Source organism: Euprymna scolopes, chromosome 22, assembly GCF_053919585.1.
Source record: "Euprymna scolopes isolate OS-2025 chromosome 22, ASM5391958v1, whole genome shotgun sequence".
In the NCBI taxonomy this organism is placed as follows: Eukaryota; Metazoa; Mollusca; class Cephalopoda; order Sepiida; family Sepiolidae; genus Euprymna; species Euprymna scolopes.
The window spans coordinates 37,594,873-37,609,934 of NC_136503.1; the positions used below are offsets into that span (position 1 = coordinate 37,594,873).

Consider the following 15,062-nt stretch of genomic DNA (forward strand, 5'->3'; position numbering starts at 1 on the left):
GCAAATTTTGTAAAATAAAAGTCGCTCAAATAAAAGATAGAGATGACCTCATTTCATAAATTAGAGATATTATAATCTAGAAAGTATATAAAAAGTTATAAGAATTAGTGACCCCCCCCCTCCGAACATCCCCGAAAAAAAGCCTTTGGCGGACATACAAAATAATGCGCACATACACACGCAAACACACGCATTTTAGCTTTTATATAATAGACTAGCGAGGCGTACCGGCGTTGCCCGGGTGTTTTTTGGGGTATGCGAAAAAAAACCGAAGCGTTGACGACGCGCAGTTGGAAAATAGTAAAGTGTTAAAAAAACAAACAGGTGCGCGTTTTTGATTGACGTGACGGCGATAGGTATTCAGCAGTTACGATTTTATGTGGGACAGTTTTGAATGAGGTGAATAAATCGGTTTGTTTGTTTTTAAAAACCCGCTCCCTGTTTATAAGGAGGAGAGAAATGAAAGCAACATTGAACAAACGTTAATTAGTTCTCTTGAGGCAACTGGCTTTCGGCCTGTAGTATTTATTTGCTCCCCCACCGAGCAAATTAGGCACAAGGCCGATTTTTAATGTGAGGAGTGAAGGGAGGGGGAAGGGAAAAGGGGACCAGCTCCCGAGAGGTGGGAAATGGGAGCTGGTTAAAGGTCAGGCATGTGGGGTTCCCCCACATCTGGTCTTTGCTAGTCATAGCTTGCAGTATCTGCCAGAACAGATACTACACTTTGATCTTGTCACCCGGGCCCCGGAGGGCGCGCGGGCAAGTGGCTTTCAGCCTGTTGTATTTATTTGCTCCCCCACCGAGCAAATTAGGCACAAGGCCAATTTTTAATGTGAGGAGTCAAGGGAAGGGGAAGGGAAAATGGGGACAACTCCCGAGAGGAGGGAAATGGGAGCTGGTTAAAGGTCAAGCATGTGGGGTTGCCCCCACATCTGCCCCACATCTGGTCTTTGCTAGTCATAGCTAGTCCTAGCTAGTCATAGCTTGCAGCATCTGTCGGAACAGATACTACACTTTGATCATGTCACCCGGGCCCCGGAGGGCGCGCGGGCAAGTGGCTTTCAGCCTGTTGTATTTATTTGCTCCCCCACCGAGCAAATTAGGCACAAGGCCAATTTTTTATGTGAGGAGTCAAGGGAAGGGGAAGGGAAAATGGGGACCAGCTCCCGAGAGGAGGGAAATGGGAGCTGGTTAAAGGTCAAGCATGTGGGGTTGCCCCCACATCTGGTCTTTGCTAGTCCTAGCTAGTCATAGCTTGCAGTATCTGTCGGAACAGATACTACACTTTGATCATGTCACCCGGGCCTCGGAGGGCGCGCGGGCAAGTGGCTTTCAGCCTGTTGTATTTATTTGCTCCCCCACCGAGCAAATTAGGCACAAGGCCAATTTTTAATGTGAGGAGTCAAGGGAAGGGGAAGGGAAAATGGGGACCAGCTCCCGAGAGGAGGGAAATGGGAGCTGGTTAAAGGTCAAGCATGTGGGGTTGCCCCCACATCTGGTCTTTGCTAGTCATAGCTAGTCCTAGCTAGTCATAGCTTGCAGCATCTCTTCCGGAACAGATACTACACTTTGATCATGTCACCCGGGCCCCGGAGGGCGCGCGGGCAAGTGGCTTTCAGCCTGTGATTAGAGTCGAGTTTCGCTTTTTTTTATACCAAAAACCGAATGTAACGCGTGCCGATGCGGGAAATGTGGAATAATTAACGTTTGAAAGTCAATAAAATTAAATAGATAGGCGAGCTCCATGGGTAACTCTGAGATATTACAATTTATAGATGATATAAAAAGTTTTAAGAAGTTGTGAAGCGAGCAAGCGCTTCTCTGAAAGAAAAGCGAACATACATACACACATACATTTTTCCTTTTATATATATAGATGATTCTTATCTAATCAAGATTTGATATTTTTGATATGGAGATGATTTGATTGGTCTGGAAGACAGTTAAGATGAAGAAAACCACTGGGTAATATTAGCCATGTCTGTGTGCATTTGACTGAAAAATTGAATATTACAAAGGAAAAGCATTACTATCTTCCATGAAAAACATTAAAAATAACTTTATTTGACGGGAACACTGGAACATAAAGAGAGTTGCTAGGTCAGCTGGCTTTTATCATAAGTAGAATGTGGCATCCTGCAGTTCCATCTCGCCTACTCGATTCTGGTGCAGGATGAGAACAGGGTAAGAGAGATGTCTTCTGCTGCAATTTACTTGGAAACTGATTTGTATATTCACACTGATAAGATAGGTGAAAATCAGCAGGCTTCGAGGCATCTGCTGTGAAGAAGCAACAACATTGATTGATTGTCAAAAAGAAGATAAGTTAAATGTATGATGTTTTTGGACAAAAGGTTACACATTGAAGTTAAGTTAATTCAATGAAACGACAATGGCTGAACAAAACGCGCTTGGGATGTGGTTACAGTGATTATACCATTCTAAAGGCGCATTTCAGGTGGTCACAAATGGTTATATCAAAACAACCAAAAGGGATATCGTTGTTGGTTGATTTGGGTTCAAGAAGAATCAACCAATCGAATTCAAATGCGTGCATCTCCCTCCTAACAACCAATCATACATAACCATTACAGACAATAAAGATATATTTTCATATATCAGTGTCATTATTCTTTTAAACAAAGCAGAAATACAACATAGTCAAGACTGTCTGTTGTCTTTGATTTCCAATTTTGACTGTCCACTTGGTTGGATGGTAGCTTCATTCAGTCTTAACAGACTATGGATACCCACTGTAAGGGTGTCTGTGCATGGAATTTTTGTAGCAAGAGGTGTGCAATCTCCAACCACACCTCTCCTGAGTCTGCGTTGTTAAATACCAGTGGCAAGTGGAGCTTCAAGATGACTAGAAACAATGCCAAGATAAGCAGAGAGCACATACAGTGCCTAGAATTCCCAAATGATCACTCATCTGATACTAGCCAGGCTCAACATTGCTTAACTTCGGTGATCTGACAAGAACTGGTGTGTCAACATGATTATGCCATGTATAATTGGTTGAATAATTAGATATGGTTAAGCAGACAAGAAAACCATTTTTAACATGGGTAGCGGGGGTGGGGGGGTGACATTATTTGAGAAGCACGATAACCATTAATCAGATGAGACAATATCTTGCTTGTTATTGTTATCCCATCTGTAGATAAGAAACCGAAATTCAGAAAGAGCAGGCAATCTTGATTATAACCCAAAATTCTACTCAGAACCATGATTCCCAGTTTTATTTATATCCTCAACCACCAGAATCCACAGAGATTAGACCATTCCTGTGATGATTCGGTCCCTGTTGATTTTTCAGTGTGTGTTTAGTTCTTATAGTTCTAGGAGGTCCACCCACCTAGGTTTTGCCTTCTCTCTTTAAGAAGGGGTTAGTTTATTGCTAATCGCCTGAGACGCTCTTACCAAGGAATGCTGACGAGACTGCCCAGGCACCTTTTTGCAAGTCAGAGTGCTCCTCCTTAGGGGGTACTGATTTCTCAATCCCACTTTCTGACCATGGTGTCTAAGTTCTTGTAGTGGGAGAGAACTACAGGTTGGAATGATAAATTTGTCCCCCTAAAGAAAACAATGTTGCAGCTTTATTTTAAAACTTTTATTGAAAAAATCAATTCAGGTAACTTGATTATGTAGTAGAGTTGACATCTATTCAGCCTCAATCACCGCCTCAATATGGGTCCGGAACTGGGAGCATGTCTTTTCCACAAGCGCCGGCGGGAGCTCAGTGAATACTCAGCAGATGGCAGTGATCAGGCTGTTGTGGGAGGTGATGTTGGTGATGTTCTTGATGTATGACCAAACGAAGTAGTTTAACGGGTTCAGGTTGGGGGAGGAGGAGGGGCCAGTGAGAATAGAGTACAAAGTCGTAGACTCCTTCTGAAGCCAAGCCTGGGTCTCTTTGGACTTGTGAGCCGGCACCAAGTCTTGCTACCACATCCAGGGTTTGCCAGCAGGGAATCACCACACTCTTCAGCACATCCAGGTACATTTGATGATGACTTTCAAGCCGACTTCAAAAATGTGAGGTGGCATGATGTGGCCCTCACTTGAAACCACACCAAAAGCCATAACCGTGGCTAGAAAGTTTGTTGAACTGTCTCGATTCGCATTTTGAGGGTGCTGGCAATGGTCCAGTTGTCATAACTTGGATAAGTAGAGAGCATGAGTTGTACAGCAACGCATCTCCGATCTCACTTGTTGAACATTGTGTCACTTTCAGACATGATAGAAGGCCTTTATCACTCTTGGGATTTATACACAACTGGCCAACTAGTAGATAGTCTGCAACAAAAAAGAAAGCTGGTTTTCATCAAGCAGAAATGGAATCATGTTGTCTTTTCTAGAGTGGCAATTTTATTGTTCCACAATGCAAATAAACCCACTTTTTTTGTAGATAATTTATTTCTTTATTTGTTTATTTCTCTTACCTTATATCCCCAAAGATGCCGATGCATTGAGGAATGCAAAAATTGACAAATTACTGGAAGCAAGACAAAAGAATGACATCAAAGAGATGAACAAGAACCTGAACGAGTTCCGACAAATCCATCAGCAGCCGTTCAGCCGGCGTGAATTTGATCTCTACGATCCGGACGGCCTAAAGAAGGACAAACCTTGCCGGGTGACAGATGATGACCCACGATGCACTGTTTCAACTCTGCAGAAATTTACTGGCGAAGATTTGAGCAACAAAGCCAGAACTGAATTCCAGAAAGAACAAATGCGCGAATGGCTCCAGCAACAAATGGACGAAAAGAACAGATCTCAGAAAATGTTGGAGGAGGCAAATCGTCTTCACGATTTAAAAAGGATGGAATTGGATAACCAAGCCTTAGCTCTGGCTAAAGCTGAGAAAGAGTGCATGCGAAACATCAAAAAGGACACCAGCAATTTCAACCTGGCACTGGTAAGTTTTAGATTTTGAAAAATATTTCTAGTTACTTTGTTTCCCACAGGAAAGCGCTTTTATTTCTTTAGTGGACGAAACCTTTTTTACTGTAAAAATATAATAAAAAAAATTAATGTGTCTCTTCTGTGCCTAAATCTAAATGTACATTTCATAAACAAAGCTTCTTATTTCTCATTCTGTGTAATTTCCACAGGTTTTGCTACTTAAGTAAGATCCTTTGAATATCAATTTTCATGGAAACCTCTTAGATTTTAAACATTTTCTAAAATCAAAATAATGTAATGAATTTTGATCAAAATTAGAATTCAGACATTAGGTTTAGTAGCATTATATCTAGATTTTAATCTTTGTAAAAGTGGTACAAAACTGTCTTGTTCAAGGAATTAATTATACTTGTTTTAGGACAAGTACTCTTCTAGTATACATACATACATACATATACATTATATACATACATACATATACATTATATATATATATATTAATGTGGATACACTTTATCTAGAATACAGCTGAAAATCAAAAGGAAGAAGGAAAGATAGGAGGCAGTGATTATTACTTCTCCATTTTTTTTTGTTTTGTTTTTTAACTGTATTCTAGGAGGATTTTATTTTAAAATTATTTTCTGACTGTGAGATTCGTTTGGCGTCCAGATGACAACATGGAAATGTTAAAACATTGATCGCATATTGAGCACTTTTGAAAAACAATTGTTTTTTAATTCATGTTTGAATGTTTTATACTTGAATTTAATCAATTAATACATATATATATATATAATAATAATTTATATATCTATAATATAAAGCTGAACGTCTGTGTGTGTGTCTGGTCATGAATAGGCTCCTATATGGTTGACTACTATAGAAAACTGATCACATATAATGATAGAAGATGTATCGAGACACAGGAATGGGTATGTTTGATCTGGCATAATGATGATTCATTAAAATTGTGGGGTCTGCGTACGCACCTGGTCCACAAAGTATGGAAATAAAAAATTTAAAAATTAAAAAAAAAACGTTTACAAGTGTTTTTGATATAGATGTACATAATAATACTTTGATAATTATGTTTTAACTTAAACAGGGATGGTATAATAAAATTGTGGGGTCTGCGTTCGCGCCTGGCCTCCATAGAATGGAAATAGGTACAATCTTTAATAAAGACTTTTCATATCTATCTGCGTAAGTATACTTTGATAATTATGTTTCAGTTTGAAGTAATATGGTATAATAAAATTATGGGGTGTTCGTTCGCGCCTGACCTCCATAGAATGGAAATATGTTACAAAGTTTAATAAGGTTTTTTTTAATATAGATCCACAGAATATTGTGATAAGTGTTTCAATGTAAACATGTATGGTATAATAAATTATGGGGTTTATTTATTTTATTTTTAGTTTCATCATATTTTGCTTTGGTTTTAATACCCCCAAATTCGAAGCTATCTCTTTACAACCCTTCCTTTTCATAACCTATCATACTTTCATAAATCAGAGTCCATTTTCTGTAGGCTGTTTTTGAACCCAGTCAACAACGAGTACTTTTGCTAGTATATATATATATATATATATATATATATATATAAAAGGGGGTTAGAACAGTAGTCTAAAGAGGAGAGTGTATTTTAATGTGATAGTAAAATTAAGTATTTTAATTTAAGTAAAATACAAGAAAAGAACAGTGCTCGTTGTAATGCAGATGTATAATAAGCTCGATAGGCAAATATCCTAGAGCTACTTTAATATTCAGTAATGTGATTGATAATTTAAAATTCACATTAAAAATTAAAAATCTGTTTCATGAGAAGGAACATAACAAAGTCAATAATTTGTACGATCGTTTCGGAAACAATGTTTTTATATTGATAGACATTAAGTCATGGACAATAATTTTGACATATAGTTTTTTTTGAAACAAAGTCTCCTCATCAGCAAAAGTATTGGGTGGGATTTTTTTTATATATAAAAGACACCACCATAAATAAACCTAGCATTTTTTAAGTAAGGCAGATGTATCTGGAAAAAATTTAAATAAAAAGGATAATATTTACTTATTAATGTTGATAAACAAAGTAATATGGGTTGAGAATAAAAAATAGAATAAAATTATAAATCTGAATTTGGTTTAAATATAAGGTTATAATAATATGTTTTTTTTAATAAAAGCTAAGAATTATATATATATATATATATATATATATATACCTTTTAATTGTTCGCCATTTGAAAACCATAATTATCATCAAAGCATTCATTTGGATGTTGATTTTAGCTTATAAATGTACGAAATGTTGAATTTTCAAATTGAACGCCAATGGAACATTTTTTAGTGGTTAGAATATGCTAGTAAACGCCTAATTTAAAATTAAGCAAAGATTTTTTAAAAAAGGGGAGATAATCTTATTTGTCTAATTAAATGATCAAAGGGAGATAATTAGCGTTTATTCTTTTTAGATTATATAATATAAGGGGACTTATTGAAGTTAGCAATCTTAATAATTTATTTAGTTATTGAAATTAATAAATATAGTATAGGTTAAACTTAAATAGATATTTAAATAATATACAATAATGGTAAATATATCAGATAAACTAATATTGACTTATGAGGCATAGGATTTCAACCCACAAGCACTCTTTTAAAAATCCCTCCCTGTTGAACCAAACCACTCTATCTAAACATATTTGGCGACTCAATGATAAGAATATTTCCTTCGATTTGAAATGGCAAATAATAGGATCATATAAAGGATATACACCAGGAGATAGATTCTGTGCACTTAGTATGCATGAGGCCCTAAAGATTTAAAATATGATGATATCAAAAATAGAACCACCCTCCTAAATTCAAGAGAAGAGCTTATATCCTCATGCAGTCATAAACATTGGTTTAAATTTAACAAATATAAACCACCATAAGTCATTAAAAATATTGCTTACTTCGATGTATTTTCTTTTGTTCCAACGGACGCTGAAGACTTATGTTGGGATAACTCAGCCAAAAATGGCTGACCCATCATAATGAAACCATTGGTACGTCTCGGACTATGTAATGTATAGTTTTTAACTAATTTGTATTTGCGATTGAGCACTTTATTGATTTCTTTTTACTACATCCTTACACACTATATATATATATATATATATATATATATATATATATATATATATATATAATTTTCAGAATATATATATATGTTTATGGGGAAAATATGCATATTCTATCATATTTCACCCTTTATTTATACTAATCCTTTAATTTATGAAGCTTGATGTAACTACAAAGCATATATATATGGAGAGAGAGGGAAAGAGAGAGAGAGAGAGAGAGAGAGAGAGAGAGAGAAATAGCCATGTTATTTGACTCTGCATTAGATTACTGTAGTACAAAATGTGTGTTCACTATTTTGACATTTGTGTGTGCTGCAGAGAGTCAAAAGGTGAAGGTGCTAATCAACTAGACAACTAAGAAAGTAGACACGAGGCAAAAAGGTAACGGCAATAGCAAAGAGCTGACAAACACTGATTATCGGTTAAATATGATACATATTGTTTTATATACCCAGAGAAAATGGTAAATCATATGGTAGTGGGAATCGTGAATCAGAATCGTTGGGAACAAGAATGAGTGTCTCATAGGGAAATTTGTGTGTCCCTGAAGTAGGCTGACATGCCTCAGGTTGGTCTTGGTAGTATAGGCAGAATCTGATGCTGGAAAGAGTTGTTGAACGTTGACAGGGTACTGGACATTGATGGGAACTGGAACTGGTAGCTAGTCACCAGTGGGCACTATAATAGTTAACTGAACATTAGTGGGCACTAGAACAGGTAGCTGGACGTTTGTGGGCACAGGAGCTGGTAGCTGGTAGCTGGACATCACTGGAGACCAGATGTCAAGAACCATTGGAGTTGGTGGCTTTGATAGCTCATGTTGGTGGCTCCAGTACTTCCAATGGTAAGAGCCATTGGAAATACTGGAGGCTGCTGGAATGAGCTGGAGGTTGCTGGAGTTGCTAGAAGCTGCAGGAGTGAGCTAGGGGCCACTGGAAGTTGCAATAGTTAGTTGGAGCTGCTGGAGTCACTGGAAGCTAGAGGAGTCGCTGGCTGTAGAGGGGAGCTCCAGAGGGCAGACAGTAGCAGAGTGAAGTGTGTATGACATTTAGGTAGTTTGTGAGTCATTTTTAAAAAGGGCGGTTTGAATTGCATTAATAATTTGGTAGCTAGCCCTGAAAAAGGTTGTTTGAACTACTGCTGCAACTGCGTCCCTTGGCTACTGGGCTCATTTAGTTGACAAGAGCATGTCAAAGTCAGAATCTATGAGGCTCCTTGCTCCTAAGCTGTTCTGGACACTTCGCTGAAAGGTCACTCACTTTATGAAAAAATGTTCCAGTTACAGCAAGTGGCTTCATAAATAAACAAATGGCTATAATTAATTTCAGGCCAGATTTCTTACAGTTTGAAGTCTCTTGGGTGTTTATTGACTGCATTTATATTAATTGTGGTTCAAAATTAAAGTTGGCTGTTTTAGTTTAGTTTGTGAAAAAAAGTTTTATATCTTTTTCTTTTTGTTATAAAAGTTGTTGCTATTTTTAGCATGCATGATACTGACATGTCAGTCACATGTCTGTCTTTGCCGCAGGCATATTTGTGATTGTTTTGTTCTGATGTAAACAAAGGAGCGATAACAACACACTGCAACATGTGTTTTATGAATGCACTTCTTCTCCTATTTTAGAAATCATTCAATATTTGAAATGAGGACATGATTATAAAAACAGACAAGAAAATGTAAAACGATTTATTTCAAAATTAATAAGTAAATGCTCATAAAATAAATAAGTTAAAATAAGTTGTTTAAAAATTATGTGGATTTTAATAAATTATGGAATTTTGAAAATGAAAGTAAATAGAATTTTTACAAAAACTGAAACATTGATTCATGAAGCACCCAAATGTTAAAAATAATGAACGTTTTTTTTTTTTTTTTTTGTATGTGTGCTACTGCAGTCTAATACAGAGGAAAACAATATGTCCAAAACTTGTAATATGAGCTGTTTTCAAAAGCAATTTCTCTTTTCAAAAAAGTTTCTGTTTGATTTCTTTGGAAAATCTGAAATATTGAGAATTTAAGCAGCAGCTTTGATTGAATGCGTTGTTTGATTATATTAAATCTATATATCTATAAAAGTGAACATGTCTGTGTGTCTGTCTGTCTGTGTACATTTCCTTACGCAATAACTCTGTCAATTTTTAGTCTACAGACTCGAAATTTGATATACAGGGTACTGAGATTTGGGAAAATCTATGTGATCGGTTTTCGGTCAGAAATTTGACTGTTAAGGGGTCAAAGTTCAACGATTTGATCTTTGAGAACTCTACCAAATTCCTCCGACAATTTTGGGTCTAAACACTTGAAATTTTAGATATAGGTTCCTTGAACATAGATCTAACTTAATAACTCTGAGCCCAAAACAATAAATTTTAAGGGGTCATAATAGGGGTCAAAGTTTAAAAAAAAATGATCTTTTTTTTTTTTTTCTTTTTGAGCTCAGCATACACCTCCAAACACCCGGGCAACGATGCTAGTATTATAAAAAAATGTTTTATTTTGCAAAAAAAATTGTTCACAGGACAAAGAGAGAAAGGACAGAGAACGATTGGCTAAAAGGCAGGAGGAAGATGATAACAGCACTGAAATTGCCAACTGCATCTATGGTGACATTTTGACAGAGAACCCAGCCGTTGCACAAAGTGCATTTGGTCCTCATCGAGTGATTCCGGCCCAATGGAAAGGAATGAACCCAGAACAGAAAAGTGACATCTTAAAGAAACAAGAGGAACAACGCTTGGAAAATGAGGTCAGTACAAACTGTAAGGATTCGGTAACTTTCACATCAGGTTTTTTCCTCACATTTCCTTTTGTTTATCTATCATGCCATCAGGTCAAACACTAGCATGCACAAAATAATAAATGAAAAAAAATTTGTAAATCTAGTATATAAAAGGCTATATGTCTGTTTGTCTCCATATTTTCAAACTCTATCTCGTCCGAAACTAAAAGTCACAGAGCGGAGCTAGGGGTCTCAAATGATTGATTTTTTTATGGATCATACTTTTATGGGTCTTTAGTCGGTTCAAATAATTTTTAAGGGGTCAAAAATGAATCAAAATTGAAAAAAAAAAAAGTCGTTATACATTTTGTACATTCATCTTAGTTTATTTTTAATGAGTTCATATGCGTGTAACGTTGGTATAGTGGTAACGTCATCAGCTTTGAATGCTACAGTTTTGCTTTTGATTTTGATTCTAGCTGATGGCACCCCTTTTTTTTTTTTTTTTTTTTTTTTTTTTTTTAAATCACGACTATAATAATATATATGAAATCTGAATGAATTAAAATATCCTATTAAACATATTTTATGACCGGGCAAAGTCACCCCCCACTGTCCGCTAGTAGATGAATAAAATCAAATCATCATCAACAGTGGTGATTTAACATCCATTTTACATGCTGGCATGTGTTAGACAGCATTTAGAAATTAACTTTAAAGTGACTTATCTTTGTCCAAGTCTTTATTTGTCCCGTTTTTTTCTCAAGCCCATTCATATTACTTCCTCTCATGTTTTCCTTGACCTTCCTTTGTGGACTTACTCTGCTACCTCAATTATATTCTATATCTGTTAACCCAAGCATTCTCATCCATTCTTTCACTGTGGCCATACCAATAAAGTGTCTTGTTCTGTACACATCAATCTAGACTGTTCAGACTTGATTTTCCCTTGAGCTCATTAGATCTGAACTTTTCTATAAGACTCATATTGGATCATTCTCATATCATTTCTATCCATGCAACGCATGTCCTCATATATCAGGTTTCACTTCCATACAATATCACACTGCATACACATTATTGACTATTGGTATCTCAGAAAATGCTGGATGATCTAATTGGAGCAAACGTGGCTATGATTGTCAGCATTATGAAATTGGAAATATTCAATAGAGAGAGTCTCAATCGCAAAAAGGAATGTTGGAAGAAATAAAACGATTAGAAAAATTATTTACAACAATGGCAGTTGAAGTTTAGTTTCAGCAAAATAAACAATAACATTTAAGCCAAATAGATATTTTAAACAATCCATTGTTACAGAGTTTATTTAGATAATGAAGATTGAAATTTTGGTTTAGCAAAACAAAAGTTAAATCAGAATAAAAATAAGGTTAACCTGTGACATTAGTTAAGGGATAGTCTTTTATATATATATATATATATATATATATATATATATATATATATATATATATATATATATAAGACTATTCTCAAGTACCTTATGCCATAAAAACCAAAAGATGGAATGGATAAAAAGAAAGGGAAATGAAAAAGAAGATGTTTATTATCTTCAAAGACCTCACTTGTCCTCTCCCCGCTTATGACTCCCACCCAGGTTACATTCTAACTTTATAAACGAAATAGGAAAATGTTCTTGTTTGAAATATCAGTTCTCGACGGTAATTCTTGGCCTGAAGACGTAGTCCCCCAACGCGGGTGATTACAGAAACATGTATGCACATATGTAGCCATTAATGTTTGTATAAATAAATTTAATATACCTGCTCTGTTCACTCATTGAGCACTCTTTGGTAGACACATGTTGTTTCATTGGATGTACTTTTCGGAAACTTAAACTCTACTGGCTATATATATATATATATATATATATATATATATATATATATATATACATACACACACACACACACGTTATTTAGTTGAAAGAGAGACCAGTCAGGGAGAGGAGTCAGAGAGATTAAGTTAGATTGCCACGGAGTTTGAGATTGGCCGTCAGTTGTGAAAGCATTTTGACTGACTAACTAGGGACAATGTAAGCCTCTAGAGAAATGGGTTAAAACTCTAGGGGAGATCCAGGAACGTGGATAATTGTTAATATAAAGAAGTATAAGTTTGTGTTATAGCGTTTTCTTTTGGAGGAAGAATTAGTTTTGCAATATGGCAACTATGGTCGAACTATGAAATAGAAGAAAAGAAATGGAAAAAAGTGTGTGCCTTTATCTGATGTGCCTCCCCACAAGAAAATGTTATTCGTCCTTTTATTTAAAAAACAGTCCCATGTGATGTTATTGTCCGTTCATGAACTATTTCTGTAATTGGATATAGCTCAATGAACATTATACATGCAGGAAAAGAACATTACAATAATACAAACTGACACATATATGCACACATATAGAATCACAACACTAGACAATCATGGATATACACACACACATATATAACTCAAAATAAAGAGAATATATAGATTTATTCATTTATTTGATACAGGTATACATCAATTAGGGGTATTCGGTAAGTGAGAACTTTTTATACCATGGTATTTCGAAGCCTGATGCTTCTCATCAGAAGAGTAGCATATATATTAAACTGATGATGATGGCGATGCTTCTTTAGATATCTCTTATTTTAATCAATAATTCCATTTCAACTTCTAATTAAAATAAAACAACAAAAAGTACTTTTCTTGTAATGTCATTTTGATTATCACGCATTGAATGGTTTTTTCTTTTATTTGCTATTAATCGAATATTTATAGAAATCAAAAATGCACTCAAATAAAAATGAAATCAATGAAATCTTTAAAAATTTTATTCAAAAGACATATTTAATTACGAAAGTAAATCCATCAGAATGCATTTTAATTTATTTGTAAACAAGTAAGTTATTTTAATCTTTTTTTAATAGTTTTTGAAAAAAAATGAATTAATTGATGACTCTTTGAAATTTGAAAGGAATTTGAAATCATTTAAATTGTTGAATAAAAAGTCATTTCTTGTTTTATATTGTTTACAAATCCTCAAGTATCAAAAGATTGAAAGTTTTTAAAGCTATTTACATCCAATAATTTTATAATTAGAGATTAAAGCAACATTGTCTTAAATTTAGTTATAGTTCTATTGCAATTGAAAATTACATAATTATATTATCAAAGTTTCAGAGTTGATCTAGGTCAACTTTGCTAGATAAAGTTATAACATTATTTTGATCATATTCTATGCACAGGCTATATTTGGTTTCAACATGTACAATATGAAAAGTGTGAGAATAGCAAGGGCAATAAATGTGTTTAAGGTTCACTGTCACTTTAATTATTGGAAGATTTTCTTCTGAACAATGTATATTTCTTCAGATCAAATATCAAACTTGTGTATTATTACATTTTTATATTTTTTCTTTTTTCAGAAAAAACGTAAAGAAGAGAAGGAACTGAATAACAAATGGGACAAGCAAAGACTCAGTCAGGCCAAGTCAGGCATGTTGATTGAGCGGCAATTTGGTCGGTACAAGCAGAACAGCCTGAAGAGCCTGTCTGATGAGAACAGGCGGCTTGCACAAGAGCAAAAAGCATACCAAAACTTTTTGAACCATGAAGTCTACACAAACAGGCCAACTGCTGCTTTTTTCACACAGTTCAACACCACCACCCGCTAACTACCGCCTTCTATATGAACGTCATCTAGTGTATTCATTTTTAAATTCACTGTTTGTCGCTTTTCACTTTTTTCAGTATAAGAGGAAACTGATTATAAAAAAATAACATTCATTCAAACATGACGGATTTTTATTATTATGAACTACTAATTATAACCCAGGCCAAATAAGCAAAATTATGAGACAAAACTTTTAATTAATTTGCTTAAAAATTAAAGTATTTAGTTACTTCTGCTCAATTTCACTTGTTCATATTATTATTATTGTTAAGTAAAAGTACAGATGAGATATCGCTTGATACCGTTGAAGAGGGCCGAAAGGTGAGAAGGTACCAATTGATCGTACAGGTGGTAAAAATAGACACAAAAGCAAAGAAGTAATAGCAATAGAAAAAAAGAGATGAAAAATGCAAACAATCGATTCAAAGACGGTGGTTATCATTTTATTTTTACCAAGTGAAAACAGTAGCTTATATCGCAATGCATATCAGGATCAGCTGGAGCAAATAGGGCCATCTCATGGGGTTGATAATTTTGCACTCCTGAGATGATGTTTTATTAAAAACAAATTTTGGGTAAAAGTGTATTAGAGTACCAACTAAAGACTTACCTTGTAAAAGTGT

The 15,062-nt window shown here is 35.1% G+C and overlaps 1 protein-coding gene across 1 annotated transcript in view; it reads left to right on the forward strand.

The window, feature by feature from the left end:
- LOC145243976 (RIB43A-like with coiled-coils protein 2) overlaps positions 1-14,679 on the forward strand; it is a 28,208-nt gene extending 13,529 nt beyond the window's left edge. Inside the window, exons 3-5 of the mRNA XM_080107111.1 lie at positions 4,461-4,924; positions 10,562-10,789; positions 14,192-14,679. Coding sequence (XP_079963237.1) covers positions 4,461-4,924; positions 10,562-10,789; positions 14,192-14,440 — 941 coding nt within the window. The 3' untranslated portion in view covers positions 14,441-14,679. The remainder of the gene's footprint in view (positions 1-4,460; positions 4,925-10,561; positions 10,790-14,191) is intronic.
- The last annotated feature ends 383 nt before the right edge of the window (positions 14,680-15,062 follow it).